A 15,183-nucleotide genomic window follows, 5' to 3' on the forward strand; every position below is an offset into this window, starting at 1 on the left:
AACATTTTCTTGTTCTCTATTATAATTTCTCCATCTCTGCTTCTAAGGAGCTCACATTTACCTCAAAAATTCTCTCCCTTTAAAAATCTTTGCAAAATTTCTCAACTTGTTTTCATATAAAAACAGGTGTGGCATGGTGGTTCATTGGTTAGCACTGCTACCTCACAGCGCCAGGAACCTGGGTTCGATTCCAGCTTTGCGCAACTATCTATGTGGAGTTTACACATTCTCTCAGTATCTGTGTGGATTTCCTCCAGGTGCTCTGGTTTCCTCCCACAGATTTGGTGTATTGGGCATGCTGTATTGTCCCATAGTGTCCAGGGATCTGCAGGTTGGGTGGCTTTGCCATGGGAAGTTCATGGTTACAGAGGAGCGTGTCTGGGCAGGATAGTCTTCGGAGGATCAGTGTGGACTCGATGGGATGAATGGCCTGCTTCCACACTGTAGGGATTCTATATTTAACTAGTTTACTTTTCTTTATTCCCCTCAAATTCTGAGTCATTCCTTGCTGATTTTAATATCCTCCCTATCCTTAAACCTACTACACATTTGGCAACATTGTAAATCTCTTCTTTTAAGATAATAAAACCTTTAACTTAGAGTATTTTTAAGAATTAACTTTAACTTGTTTAAACTAATTCAAACTGCTTCACCAAAATTGCTTATACCTCTACAACCTCTGTTTTAGAGATAAACTGACTGTTTAAATTTAAAATCCCAGTTTCAGGTTTTATAACACTTAATATGATACTCCATCATCGTATAGTAGATTACAATTTACCTACTTTCATTAAAAAGTGTACATAATTGTGTACAAAAGTGCTTTAACTCAGTGAAGTATTTCTAATCTGAAATTGTGGTGCAGGAGAAAACATAGCAGCCATATTACACACAAAATTCTAACAAACAGCATTTTTGTGATGTTAACTGAGGAAGAAATTTAATTTAATAATAGCCAGAGAAATCAGTACGATTTTAATCTTATTCACTGCACAAACCAAATTTGCAAAAGTAATTTGAAGGATAAGTTAATAAAATACATTCAGAGAATCCAGAGAAAGTATATTCCTGTCAGGATGAAAGGGAAGGTTGGTAGGTATAGGGAATGCTGGATGACGAAAGAAATTGAGGATTTGGTTAAGAAAAAGAAGGAAGCAAATGCCAGGTATAGACAGGATAGATCAAGTGAATCCTTAGAAGAGTATAAAGAAAGTAGGAGTATACTTAAGAGGGAAATAGGAGGGCAAAACGGGGACATGAGATAGCTTTGTCAAATACAATTAAGGAGAATCCAAAGGGATTTTACAAATATATTCAGGACAAAAGGGTAACTAGGGAAAGAATAGGACTCCTCAAAGATTAGCAAGGCGGCCTTTGTATGGAGCCACAGAAAACGGAGGAGATACTAAATGAATATTTTGCATTAGTATTTACTGTGGAAAAGGATATGGAAGATATAGACTGTAGGGAAATAGATGGTGACACCTTGCAAAATGTCCAGATTACAGAGGAGGAAGTGCTGGATGTCTTGAAACAGTTAAAGGTAGATAAATCCCCAGGACCTGATCAGGTGTACTCGAGAACTCTGTGGGAAGCTAGAGAAGTGATTGCTGGGCCTCTTGCTGAGATATTTGTATCATCGATAGTCACAGGTGAGGTGCCAGAATACTGGAGGTTGGCAAACATGCTGCCACTGTTTAAGGAGGGCGGTAAAGACAATATAGACCGGTGAGCCTGACATCGGTGGTGAGCAAGTTGTTGGAGTACAGCCTGTCCCTCAGGATTTCCATGTATTTGGAAAGGCAAGGACTGATTTGGGATAGTCAACATGGCTTTGTCTGTGGGAAATCATGTCTCACAAACTTGATTTGAGTTTTTTGAAGAAGTAACAAAGAAGATTGATGAGGGCAGAGCAGTAGATGTGATCTATATGGACTTCAGTAAGGTGTTCAACAAGATTCCCCATGGGAGACTGATTAGCAAGGTTAGCTCTCATGGAATACAGCGAGAACTAGCCATTTGGATACAGAACTGGCTCAAAGGTAGAAGATAGAGGGTGGTGGTGGAGGGCTGTTTTTCAGACTGGAGGCCTGTGACCAATGGAGTGCCACAAGGATCGGTGCTGGGCTCTCTACTTTTTGTCATTTACATAAATGATTTGGACGCGAGCATATGATTCTATGACTCTAAATCAGTAAGATTTCTCTGAATGTATTTTATAAACTTACCCTTCAAATTACTTTTGCCAATTTGGTTTTTGCAGTGAATAAGATTAAAAACGCAATCTTCAAAATGAAAAGATTACAACAATTATTATTGTCAGCATATGCTCCTCCATTCAACATCATGGTCACTATTAATGACTTTATAACCTACTCTTGCTAGTACTTCTGGACCTTTCCCACTTTCTAACTCTCTCCATACTGACGCTGCATTCTGACCTTCTGGGCTCAGACTTCTCTCCTACTACCTTTACCTCATCTTCATGTTCAGCTGAGCTACATCTTTTACTAGTTTGCCTTTCTTTTCTAAAAATCTAGTATCCTGGAATATTTAGTTCTCAACCTTGGTCATCCTGTGAAAACATCTCAAAAACATCCAATAAATCAAACACCTTTGTTCAGTAATTCATCTATCGATTACTTTGCGTATTCAAATATAGTGCTTTAATGTTACATCCTTACTATTTTTCCTGTATGTGGCCTTAGCCACCATGCCTTAATACAACCAAACAGCTCTAACCATCGCTGATACAATCTGCTTGACTTAAGCACTGCTGTGCTACTCTGTAGCATTGACATTTTAATTTATCTCCATTAGTTAATCATTGTTCCAAGACAGTGTACTTAGTCCAGTTTCCCTTAGTCGAACAGTTTCCCTAACTCTAGTGCTAGCACCCCATGAATTGAAATTCCGACCTCCACCACGATACTTTCAATTACATATTTGAACTTCAAATGTTTAATTTACACGAGCTCAAACTCCCTCAGCAAATCCTCACACCTAGCTCTACCTCGGGCTTTGGTTTTTACATGAACAACAACTAGGTCCCTCCCCTCTTTAACTGCAAGGTACGTTTTAAACTGAGCTTCAGGAGTCCTGAGAATAGAGAACAGTATCCACCTATTCTTGACCGTTTTACCTCCTACACACTTTTCCACAGCTACTGGATCGATTCCTGTACCACAGTATCGCTGTTTACTTGCCCATCCTCTCTGCAATCTCTATTCTCACTCCCAATGGCAACAAGTATCATGCACCCAATGATCAACATCTTAAGATTCCTCCATCACTGCATCTGTGGTTTCTTTATCTATCAAGTCAGTCACATCTCTTGTGCCAGATTAATAACCAAATCTAAGGATTGCGACTGCCGCCTGAATCAAAATATCCAGATAACGCTTCACATACACCATGCTACTCAGCAGCTGCTCTGTCTCTCTGTTGGGAAATATAGGAGGTAGCAGAGATTTTCTCCAAATGCACGAATGCAGTAGCAATGAGGAAATGCGTTCACTAACCTGCACACTTCCTTCTTGTCGACACTACTGTTCACCTGTAATGTTACTGGATACTTTGTGTCAATGGCAAATGTTGAATTCCTTGGGTGCCCTACATGTTTTTCTGTAGGTACATTTCCAAGTTCCTGGTACAGACACTGAGAAAATCAGATACAAAAATAGAGAGGGTTAAAGAAATAAAAACAAAAATCAGCTTTACACTTAACCTCACTTTTTAGCTTTGCAATGTTTTCAAACTAGTGTGTAGACCTTAAAACAAATAGTTAAAAATTTATCCTGACTGGAAATTCTCAGTGACTGCAGCACCAGAAACAACCTAACCAGCACAAAAGACAAAATGCAAACAAGCTCTGCCTGAAGCCACATGTTTGAGTTTTCTGTGTGCTCTACTGAGACATCACCCAGAAAACTAGTCTCACCCGCAGGTGGAAACTGCAAGATTGGAACAATTCAGCTAGTCTGGGAACACACTTCATTTGAACACATGCTGAAGCAAATACATACAAAACTGGTTTGTATTATGATTATTTACAATGCCAAACCAGGTCATTTGGCAAATGGGGAGAAAGTGAGGTCTGCAGATGCTGGAGATCAGAGTCGAGTGTGTGTTGCTGGGAAAGCACAGCAGGTCAGGCAGCATCGGAGGAACAGGAGAATCGACGTTTCGGGCATTCCCAGGATGACCAATTCCACCTCAGAAAGTACCAGATGGCCTCCTCCTTCTATGATCGCATCTTCATTTCCCACATGGTTGACGAAGCCCTCCGCGACTCCCTCATCAAGTCCACGCCCCCCCACCAGCCCACACCCTACTCCTGGCACCCCAGCAAGTGCAAAACCTGTGCCCACACCACACCCCTCACCTCCACCCAAGGCCCCAAGAGATCCTTCCACATCCGTCAAAAATTTATCTGTACCTCTACCAATGTCATCTACTGCATCTGCTGCACTCGGTGTGGTCTCCTCTACATTGGAGGCAGGACAACCTTTTGTGGATTGTTTCAGAGAACATCTCTGGGACACCCGCACCCACCAACCCCACCACTCTGTGGCTGAACACTTCAACTCCCCCTCCCACTCTGTCAAGGACATGCAGGTCCTGGGCTTCCTCCGTTGCCACTCGACACCTGGAAGAACGTCTCATACTTTGCCTTGGGACCCTGCAACTACACGGGATAAATGTGGATTCCAATAACTTCCTCATTTCCCCTCCCCCCACATTATCCCAATCCCAAACCTCCAACTCAGCACCGCCCTCCTAACCTGTCCATCACTCCCCCCTCTGACCTATCACCATCACACTCACCTTTATCCACCTATCGTTTTCTCAGCTACCTTCCCCCACCCCATCCCATTTCTCTCTCAGCCCCGGCCCACAAGCCTCATTCCTGATGAAGCCCATCCCTCCTGCCTAAACGTCGATTCTCCTGGTCCTCTGATACTGCCTGACCTGCTATGCTTTCCCAGCAACACACTCTCGACACTTGGCAAACAGGTCCACATTAATGTTTATGACCCACATAAGCCCCCTCCCAACCTTCATCCTATCCAATCAATACTTCCTTCTATTCCTTTCCCCCTCTGATAATGTCTGTGTGTCAAAAAACACAATGTACTACAAAATTGATTGATTCATTGCAATCAATATTAAATGAACCATTAAATACAAAGTAACTTCCAATAATTTAAAAATCAGGTTGCTCTCAGTGGAGGGCTGGCTACACATCATAAAATGTTTATTTTTAGTAATATATTTATCTTCAGCTTTGTTGAAAAAATTGAACCATGGTAGCACTCCAAAATACATGAAGGTACAAAGTTTGTGAGAAGATTTGTAGCTCAGGTGCTCGTTGTTGTGGTTCTGTTCGCCGAGCTGGGAATTTGTGTTGCAGACCTTTCGTCCCCTGTCTAGGTGACATCCTCAGTGCTTGGGAGCCTCCTGTGAAGCGCTTCTGTGATGCTTCCTCCGGCATTTATAGTGGTTTGAATCTACCGCTTCCGGTTGTCAGTTCCAGCTGTCCGTTGCAGTGGTTGGTATATTGGGTCCAGGTCGATGTGCTTATTGATTGAATCTGTGGATGAGTGCCATGCCTCTAGGAATTCCCTGGCTGTTCTCTGGTTTGGCTTGTCCTATAATAGTAGTGTTGTCCCAGTCGAATTCATGTTGCTTGTCATCAGCATGTGTGGCTACTAAGGATAGCTGGTTGTGTCGTTTCGTGGCTATTTGGTGTTCACGGATGCGGATCGTTAGCTGTCTTCCTGTTTGTCCTATGTAGTGTTTTGTGCAGTCCTTGCATGGGATTTTGTACACTACATTGGTTTTGCTCATGCTGGGTATCGGGTCCTTCGTCCTTCGTACAGACGACAACTCACCAGAACGAGGAACCAGATACCCAGCATGAGCAAAACCAATGTAGTGTACAAAACACTACATAGGACAAACAGGAAGACAGCTAACGATCCGCATCCATGAACACCAAATAGCCACGAAAAGACACAACCAGCTATCCTTAGTAGCCACACATGCAGATGACAAGCAACATGAATTCGACTGGGACAACACTACTATTATAGGACAAGCCAAACAGGGCACAGACAGGGAATTTCTAGAGGCATGGCACTCATCCACAGATTCAATCAATAAGCACATCGACCTGGAGCCAATATACCAACCACTGCAACGGACAGCTGGAACTGACAACCGGAAGCGGCAGATTCAAACCACTATAAATGCCGGAGGAAGCATCACAGAAGCGCTTCACAGGAGGCTCCCAAGCACTGAGGATGTCACCTAGACAGGGGACGAAACGTCTACAACACAAATTCCCAGCTCGGCGAACAGAACCACTACATGAAGGTACACTTTCACAGAAGAGGAGAAAAATTGTTTATGCTACAGAGAAAATGCTACTTCTTTGTGATTGAGCAAATAACTTTAGTCTAAATTTGAAGCATAACCTTATCAAAGCAGTTTTCAATGAATTTGTGCCCAATACCCAGAGAAAGAATATGTAGACTTGCCAACTTTAAAGGGATTTGGATGGTCACCGGATAAACATATGAATGATAATGGAACAGTGTAGGTTAGATGGGCTCCAGATTGTTGCACCGACCTGTGAAACCATCGAGGGCCAAAGGGCCTGTAATGCAATGTTATGTCCTATGTTCTGCACACAAATATATGCACACATAAATGACTTCATTGCGTCTATATGATCTAAAGGTCAGTTATCGTAACAGAATTGATCACAAGTAGCTAGGATTTGTTTTCCACTAACAGTGTCCCCTCTCAATGCTACATCGATAACGGGTACAGAGAACATCGATCTGGTTTTGCAACTGATACTTTTCTACTTCTGCCCTAATTCCAATTGCTTCATGCTGAACAGGGAAGACACACTCCAGCACCTACAGTCGTCAATTCGTGACACAACATAACTTTGTTGACTTGCAGTAATTCAAACCCACCTGATAGCAGTGATCTGATAGCCAGGAGACTATCAGGCCCTCATGAAGCAGCTCATTATAAACTTTTAAAATTGCTTGATCCATCTCAAGTTTTGGTGGTCTTCTTTCAGGCAATTCTGTGGTGAAATAAAAAGAAAAACAAATCACAAATGCTTGAAAGCAAAATAAATCTTAACTTCTCTCAGCCCTCTAATGAATCAATCACATTGTCTTTTCTTCCGGCACGGTTTTAATCACTACACTTCTAGTTAATTAGAATGTTCTCAGGATACTGACAACAGTTGAGATTTATTTTAAAGAAAACATACAGATTTGAAAATACAAATTCACAGTGTTAGCTCTTGGCAGGTATTTCAACAATTTAAGAGCAGCCAGATTGGAAGATATGAACGCACCATCTTAAACAATGTCCAATTGAACTATTCCTGATATCTCCTGTCCTTTAACCACTGCTCAATGTCTGCATGCTTGAGAGTTGTACCTAGATCATTAATTACAGTTCCCATTCCAGCCAGAATGCAACCCTTTACAAGAGTAAGGGCTGTTGTAAGCACTCATGCTAAAAGAGGTGCATAATCACTCTGCTTTCTCCCCTTCCTTGACTATACTACCTCCACTATATTCTTTTGCACACCTATTGAATAGATTCCTGTACCAGAGTCTCAGTTCGCTTGCCCATCTTCTCTGCGATCTTTATTCTACCAGCAAGTTAGCAATATTTGCATCATCTAACTTCAGTTTAGCTTAATCTAGTGTTGCTTAATAAACCGATGAGTGGTTACAATGAAACATGTTATTTTACATTACATTACATTTTTTTTTTACATTTACATTACATTACAGTGTGGAAACAGGCCCTTCGGCCCAACAAGTCCACACCGACCCGCCGAAGAGAAACCCACCCATACCCCTACATTTACCCCTTACCTAACACTACGGGCAATTTAGCATGGCCAATTCACCTGACCCTGCACATCTTTGGACTGTGGGAGGAAACCGGAGCACCCGGAGGAAACCCACGCAGACACGGGGAGAACGTGCAAACTCCACACAGTCAGTCGCCTGAGGCGGGAATTGAACCCGGGTCTCAGGCGCTGTGAGGCAGCAGTGCTAACCACTGTGCCACCGTGCCGCCCACTAATCACATACACTCATTTTACAAAGCACCTCGGTTACTAGATAGAAGCAGATGTTCGGCAAATCTACAGAGAAAACAAAGCACTCAATCAAAAAAAGTCTAATTTTTAATTTGTTTGTTTTACAAAGCATAACCAAGTAAAAGATCCAGTGCAATAGATTGCAACCATATGCCCAAAGCTCATGTGTAATAATTTAATATGTTAAATCAGAATGCAATTAAATGGGTTTCTAATTAGACTCATGGGATTAATGTACTGGATGGCATTGGCTTCCAAAGTGCCCTCAAGATAATACTTAAAGACTTGCTTCCTAAAGCAGACTAAACCCATACATAAGGTTCTCACATCAATTAGATTAGATTAGATTACTTACAGTGTGGAAACAGGCCCTTCGGCCCAACAAGTCCACACCGACCTGCCGAAGCGCAACCCACCCATACTCCTACATCTACCCCTTACCTAACACTACGGGCAATTTAGCATGGCCAATTCACCTGACCTGCACATTTTTGGACTGTGGGAGGAAACCGGAGCACCCGGAGGAAACCCACGCAGACACAGGGAGAATGTGCAAACTCCACACAGTCAGTCACCTGAGGCGGGAATTGAACCCGGGTCTCTGGCGCTGTGAGGCAGCAGTGCTAACCACTGTGCCACCGTGCCGCCCACAAAACGGAAATGCAACAGGAAACATGCGCTACAGGAAATTTGCACGAGGTGAAACAGAAGTTACTTCACACTGATACCATTAGAAATTCAAATCCTAAAATGGTGCCAGTGCTAGCTTTTCCTTTCTTTTGATGTATGAGCAGATTTCACTAGATGAGTGAAAGAAGCATTGACATGAGCAATCTCCAGTGACTTTGGATGTAGGTTTGCTCGCTGAGCTGCAAGGTTCATTTCCAGATGTTTCGTTATCTTACTAGGTAACATCTTCAATGGGCATCAGGCAGAGCAATGTTGAAAATTCCTGCTTTCTATTTATATGTTTGGGTTTCTTTGGTTTGGTGATGTCATTTCCTGTGGTGAAGTCACTTCCTGTTCCTTTTCTCAGGGGGTGGTACATAGGGTCTAACTCAATGTGTTTGTTGATAGAGTTCTGGTTGGAATGCTATGCTTCTAGGAATTCTCGTGCGTGTCTGTGTTTGGCTTGTCCTAGGATGGATGTGTTGTCCCAGTTGAAGTGGTGTCCTTCCTCAACCGTATGTAAGGAGAGAGGGTCATGCCTTTTTGTGGCTAGTTGGTGTTCATATATCCTGGTTTTCTGCCTGTTTGTCCAGTGTGGTGTTTGTTAGTCCTTGCACGGTATTTTGTAAATGACATTAGTTTTGCTTGTTGTCTGTATAAGGTCTTTCAAGTTCATTAGCTGCTGTTTTAGTGTGTTGGTGGGTTTGTGGGCTACCATGATGCCAAGGGGTCTGAGTAGTCTGGCAGTCATTTCTGAGATGTCTTTGATGCAGGGGAGAGTGGCTGGGATTTCTGGACACGTTTTGTCTGCTTGTTTGGGTTTGTTGCTGAGAAATCAGTGGACTGTGTTCATTGGCTACCCATTCTTTTTGAACACACGGTATAGGTGATTTTCCTCTGCTCTGCATAGTTCCTCTGTGCTGCAGTGTGTGTTGGCTCGTTGAAATAATGTTCTGATGCAGCATCTCAAAACTCGCTAATCTCCAGTGACCTTTGGTTTAAAAATTGGATTCTATTAACAGACCCCCATGACTCTAGCTCCAGAACTCCAGATTGACTTTCTGATATATACTGTGACGCAAGTCTCACAATATTATGAATCGTTATCCTCCCGTGAATCTTATTAAAAATCAATTCATTCAGAGGCATGGGAGATGGGCAATTAAATATATTCAGGGCTGAGTCAGATATATTTAGGTGACAAGAGTTAAAAGGTTATGGAGAATAGACAAGAAAACAGACTTAAGCCCCAATCAGATCAGAACTATCCTATTAAACAGCAAAGCAGACTTGACAAGCAAAAACACTTTGCACCCAATGAAGCATCTTATGATGTGCATTGGAAACGAGGCAGCAAATTCATGTACAACCAGCTCCCACAAACAGCAATACATTGATCAGATTTTAATTGAGATATAAATATTGGTTAGGACAGAGGGGTAACTCCTGTACTCTCCCTCACAATAGTGCTGTAGATTTTTTTTAAACTTCACTTTAGAAAACACACAAAGCTCTGTTTTGACAATTTCAGCATTCTCTCAGCACAGCACTGGAAGGAAGGCACATCATTGCAACTCAAGGCCACTATAGTTACAACTAAACTATAATTCAAAAACTTGAGTAATCTTAAGGCACAAACTATTGCTTGTAAACAGCCAAATCATTGCCCATCCAGGACACATGAGTGAAAGACAATCATTTAATGTCACATGCAAGAGTATGCTGATAACCCATGAGTACACCCCATCCTGACTGTTGTAGCAAAAACCTAGAAGCTAAATTAAACACAGCAAACCCACTCAAATGGCCAGGGAATAAACACCTAAATAACCATTCCTGATTAAGGACTTCAGCCCGAAACGTTGATTCTCCTACTCCTCAGATGCTGCCTGACCGGCTGTGCTTTTCCGGCAGCACACTCTCGACTCTCATCTCCAGCATCTGCAGTCCTCTCTTTCTCCTAAATAACCTTTGCCAGTCACTAATTGAGAGATGTCAGCCCCAATTCAGCGGATAAGATTCTTCCATTTGAGTTAGAAGCTTGTTAATCAGTTGTTTGTGTATAGAATTCCTACAGTGTGGAAACAGGTAATTTGGCCCAAGGAAGGGTTTGGAGGGATATGGGCCGGGTGCTGGCAGGTGGGACTAGATTGGGTCGGGATATCTGGTTGGCGTGGACAGGTTGGACCGAAGGGTCTGTTTCCATGCTGTACATCTCTATGACTCTAAGTCCACACCAACCCCCCAAGTATCCCACCAGACCCATTCCCCTACCGTATCACACTACATTTTCCCTGGACTAACATCCCTGAACACAATGGGCAATTTAGTATGGCCAATTCACCTAACCCGCACATCTTTGGACTGTGGGAGGAAACCCACGCAGACACGGGGAGAATGTGCAAACTCCACACAGACAGTCACCCGAGGCTGGAATCGAACCTGGGACCCTGGTGCTGTGAGGCAGCAGCGCTAACCACTGAGCCACCCTGTTGTTAACTCAACTCGGAGAAAGAAACGTAAGAATATTAAGTCTCTCTCTCTCAGCTAATTAAAAACCCTAAATTAGCTCTTAGTTATAACAGTAACTACACAAATATTTAATAGTTTGTAAAGTATTTTGGAACACTGACTGAGGAGCACATTGTGACAGATACTCTATAAATACAAGGGCAATGGCTGTGAAACTAGACTGACAACAATCTGGCAACATGAGTTCAAGTCACACCAGTGCAGCAGTGCTAACCACTGAGCTACTGTGCCACCCTGTTGTTGACTCAACTCAGAGGGAGAATTGTAAGAATATTAAAACGTCACTGTCTCTCAGCCAATTTAAAACCTTAAATTAGCTCTGAGTTATAACAGTAACTAAACAATAAATAGTCAATAGGTTGTAAAGTATTTTGGAACACTGGCTGGTGGGACACATTGTGACAGATACTCTATAAATACAAGGGCAAGGTGGAAATGGCAGTGAAACTAGACTGACAGTAATCTGGAAACATGAGTTCAAGTCACACCATTGCAGATGGGGAAATTTGACTTCAACATAAGTCTGGAATTATAAATAAAAATAAAAATGATTCCTGATGAGGGGCTTTTGCCTGAAACGTCGATTTTCCTGCTCCTCAGATGCTGTCTGACCTGCTGTGCTTTGTCAGCACCACAATTAAGCTGACTCTAATCTCCAGCATCTGCAGTACTCACTTTCGCATGGAATAAAAACCTGATCTAATGGTAATCGTGTAACCACTACCGTTTGTTGTAAAAATCCACCTTGTTCACTAACAGAGTATAAGGAATACTCAGCAAGGTGGGTGACTCTTAACTGCCTTCTGGGGATACAGGGATCAGCAATAAATGCTCACTTGGCTAGTGATGCCCAAACCCATTAGCTTTGGTATTTTTAAAAACTCCCCGAGATCTGAGAACAGTAAACCCCCACCCACCCCACAACTACTCCCAGACTCCCCACCCACACTCACACACACCCAGACACCCCACCCACACCCACCCACCCAGACACCCCACCCACACCCACCCACCCAGACTCCCCACCCACATCCACCCACATCCCCACCCACACCCACCCAGACCCCCACCCACACCCACCCAGACCCCCACCCACACCCACCCAGACCCCCACCCACACCCACCCAGACTCCCCACCCACACCCACCCAGACCCCCACCCACACCCACCCAGACTCCCCACCCACACCCACCCAGACTCCCCACCCACACCCACCCAGACTCCCCACCCACACCCACCCAGACTCCCCACCCACACCCACCCAGACTCCCCACCCACACCCACCCAGACTCCCCACCCACACCCACCCAGACTCCCCACCCAGACTCCCCACACTCACACACACCCAGACTCCCCATCCACACCCACCCAGACTCCCCACCCAGACACGAACACCTCCCTTGGATGGCCCTGACCCCCCGCCCTAAGGTACCTCCAATCTCACCCTGTGACATGGCTCCCGGGAGAGTGAGGCCGCCCACCAGCAGCACCGCCAGAGCGGACAGCAGCACAGCGCCCAGGCCCAGGCCCAGCCTCACACTCAGGTCGCCCGGCTCCATCGCTCCTCCCGCCGCTGAGGCTGCCCGGCCCTCCGGCTGCTGCTGCTGCTGCTGCTGCTGCTGTCTCCGCTCTGAGCTCTGGCCTTGTGAGACCGGCTCCGGCTCCGGCTCCACCTCCCTCCTCCGACCCGCCTTCTCCTCCGTCCACTGCCCTACTCGACGCTTCATCCACGGCGCCGTCAACGGCCAAGGTCCAGGCCCGCCTCCGCCTCACGGGGTCACTGGGCGGGGCGTGACTTGGGCAGGGGCGTAGGTGGGGCGGGGCCTGGTCCGATGGGTGGAGCTTGTCTCTATACGCGGGGCTTGCCTCGATGCGCGGCGATTGTTTCGATGGGCGGGCTTTGTCGCTATGGGCGTGACTGGTTTCGGTGGGCGGGGCCATGGACTGATGGGCGGGGCTTATCGTACATGGGCCGGGCTTGCTTCGATTAGCGGGCAACGGTTAGATGGATCTGGGTGGGCGGGGTCATGGCGAGGCATCCCACCTTAGGCGGGGCTTGTCGATGGGCGGGATCTCGCACAATGGATGGGTTGGAATGTGTCAACGTCAGAGGGCAGGGCAAAGCACGTGTGCGACTTACGCCAAGAGGGCGGGGCTTGGCATTCTTGGGGGCATCGTTGTATGGAAAGTGAAGCTGCCCTTTGGTGGCACAGTGGTAGTGTCCCTGCCTCTGGGCTAGTGGATATGGGTTCAAATCCCACCCCAGGATGTGCACATGGGCGAAAGTGAGGACTGCAGGTGCTGGAGATCAGAGTCAAGATTAGAGTGGTGCTGGAAAAGCACAGCAGCCAAGGAGCAGGAAAATTGATATTTAAGGCAGGAGCCCTTCGATGAGGCGTCGGGCAGTGGAGGAGGCCCATGACCTGCATGTCCTCGGCAGAGTGGGAGGGAGAGTTGAAATGTTCGGCCACGGGGTGGTGGGGTTGATTAGTGCACGTGACCCGGAGATGTTCCCCATGTTCATATAAGTTTAGGGCAGGTCATAGAGATGTACAGTATGGAAACAGACACTTTCCTCCAATTCATCCATGCTGACCAGGTATCCTAACCGAATCTAGTCCCACTTGCCAGCACTCGGCCCATATCCCTCTAAATCCTTCCTATTCATAGACCCATCTAGATGCCTTTTTCAATGCTGTAATTATACCAGCCTCAACCAGTTCCTCTGGCAGCTCATTCCATACCCACACCACCCTCTGTGTGAAAAAGTTGTCACTTAGGTCCCTTTTATATCTTTCCCCTCTCATTCTAAACCTATGCCCTCTAATTCTGGACTCCCCCACCCCAGAGAAAAAACATTGTCTATTTATCCTATCTATGCCCCTCATTATTTTATAATCCCCTGTAAGGTCACCCCTCAGCCTCTGATGCTCCAGAGAAAACAGCCCCGGCCTATTCAGCTTCTTCCAAAAGCACAAATTCTCCCACTCTCGCAACATCCTTGTAAATCTTCACTGAACCCTTTCAAGTTTCACAACATCTTTCTGATAGGAAGGACACCAGAACGGCACGCAATATTCCAACAGTGGCCTAACCAATGTCCTGTACAGCCGCAACATGACCCCCCAACTCTTATACTCAATGCTCTGACCAATGAAGGAAACATACTAAACGCCTTCTTCACTATCCTATCTACCTGTGACTCCACTTTCAAGGAACTATGAACCTGCACTCCAAGGTCTCTTTGTTCAGCAACACTTCCTAGGACCTTACCATTAAGTGTATAAGTCCTGCTAAGATTTGCTTTCCCAAAATGCAGCACCTCGCATTTATCTAAATTAAACTCCATCTCCCACTCCTCAGCTCATTGGCCCATTTGATCAAGATCCTGTTGAACTCTGAGGCAACCTTCTTTACTGTCCACCAATTTTGGTGTTATCTCCACTTACTGATGAAAAGTAGTGGACCCAGCACCAATCCTGTGGCATACCACTGGTCTCAGGCCTCCAATCTGAAAAGCAACCCTCCAACAACACTCTCTGTCTTTTACCTTCAAGCCAGCTCTGTATCCAGACAGCTAGTTCTCCCTGTATTTATTGAGATCTAAACTTGCTAACCAGTCTCCTATGGGGAACCTTGTCAAACACCTTAGGGTCCATATAGATCACGTCCACCGCTCTGCCCTCATCAATCCTCTTTGTTACTTCCTCAAAAAAGTCAATCAAGTTCATGAGACATGATTTCTCACACACAAAGCCATGCTGACTATACCTAATCAGTTCTTGCTTTCCAAATACATGTCACACAGGAATCCCTCCACCAACTTGCCCACCACC

The 15,183-nt window shown here is 45.0% G+C and overlaps 1 protein-coding gene across 2 annotated transcripts in view; it reads right to left on the reverse strand.

Moving 5' to 3' along the window:
* The window catches only part of hgsnat (heparan-alpha-glucosaminide N-acetyltransferase), a 51,306-nt gene extending 38,217 nt beyond the window's left edge, over nt 1-13,089 (reverse strand). The window contains exons 1-3 of one of the 2 annotated variants that reach the window (XM_087979998.1): nt 12,792-13,089; nt 6,990-7,105; nt 3,522-3,658 (exon numbers count right to left, since the gene is read on the reverse strand). In XM_087979998.1, coding sequence (XP_087836124.1) covers nt 3,522-3,658; nt 6,990-7,105; nt 12,792-13,074 — 536 coding nt within the window. In that variant the 5' untranslated portion in view covers nt 13,075-13,089. Of the gene's footprint in view, nt 1-3,521; nt 3,659-6,989; nt 7,106-12,779 lie in introns of both variants that reach the window. The other variant, XM_087979997.1, reaches the window with a different exon arrangement.
* Between the last annotated feature and the right edge of the window lie 2,094 nt (nt 13,090-15,183).

The sequence above is a fragment of the Chiloscyllium plagiosum genome, unplaced genomic scaffold (genome assembly GCF_037043375.1).
Source record: "Chiloscyllium plagiosum isolate Xiang-an unplaced genomic scaffold, Cpla_swu_hap1 HiC_scaffold_36, whole genome shotgun sequence".
Lineage (NCBI taxonomy): Eukaryota > Metazoa > Chordata > Chondrichthyes > Orectolobiformes > Hemiscylliidae > Chiloscyllium > Chiloscyllium plagiosum.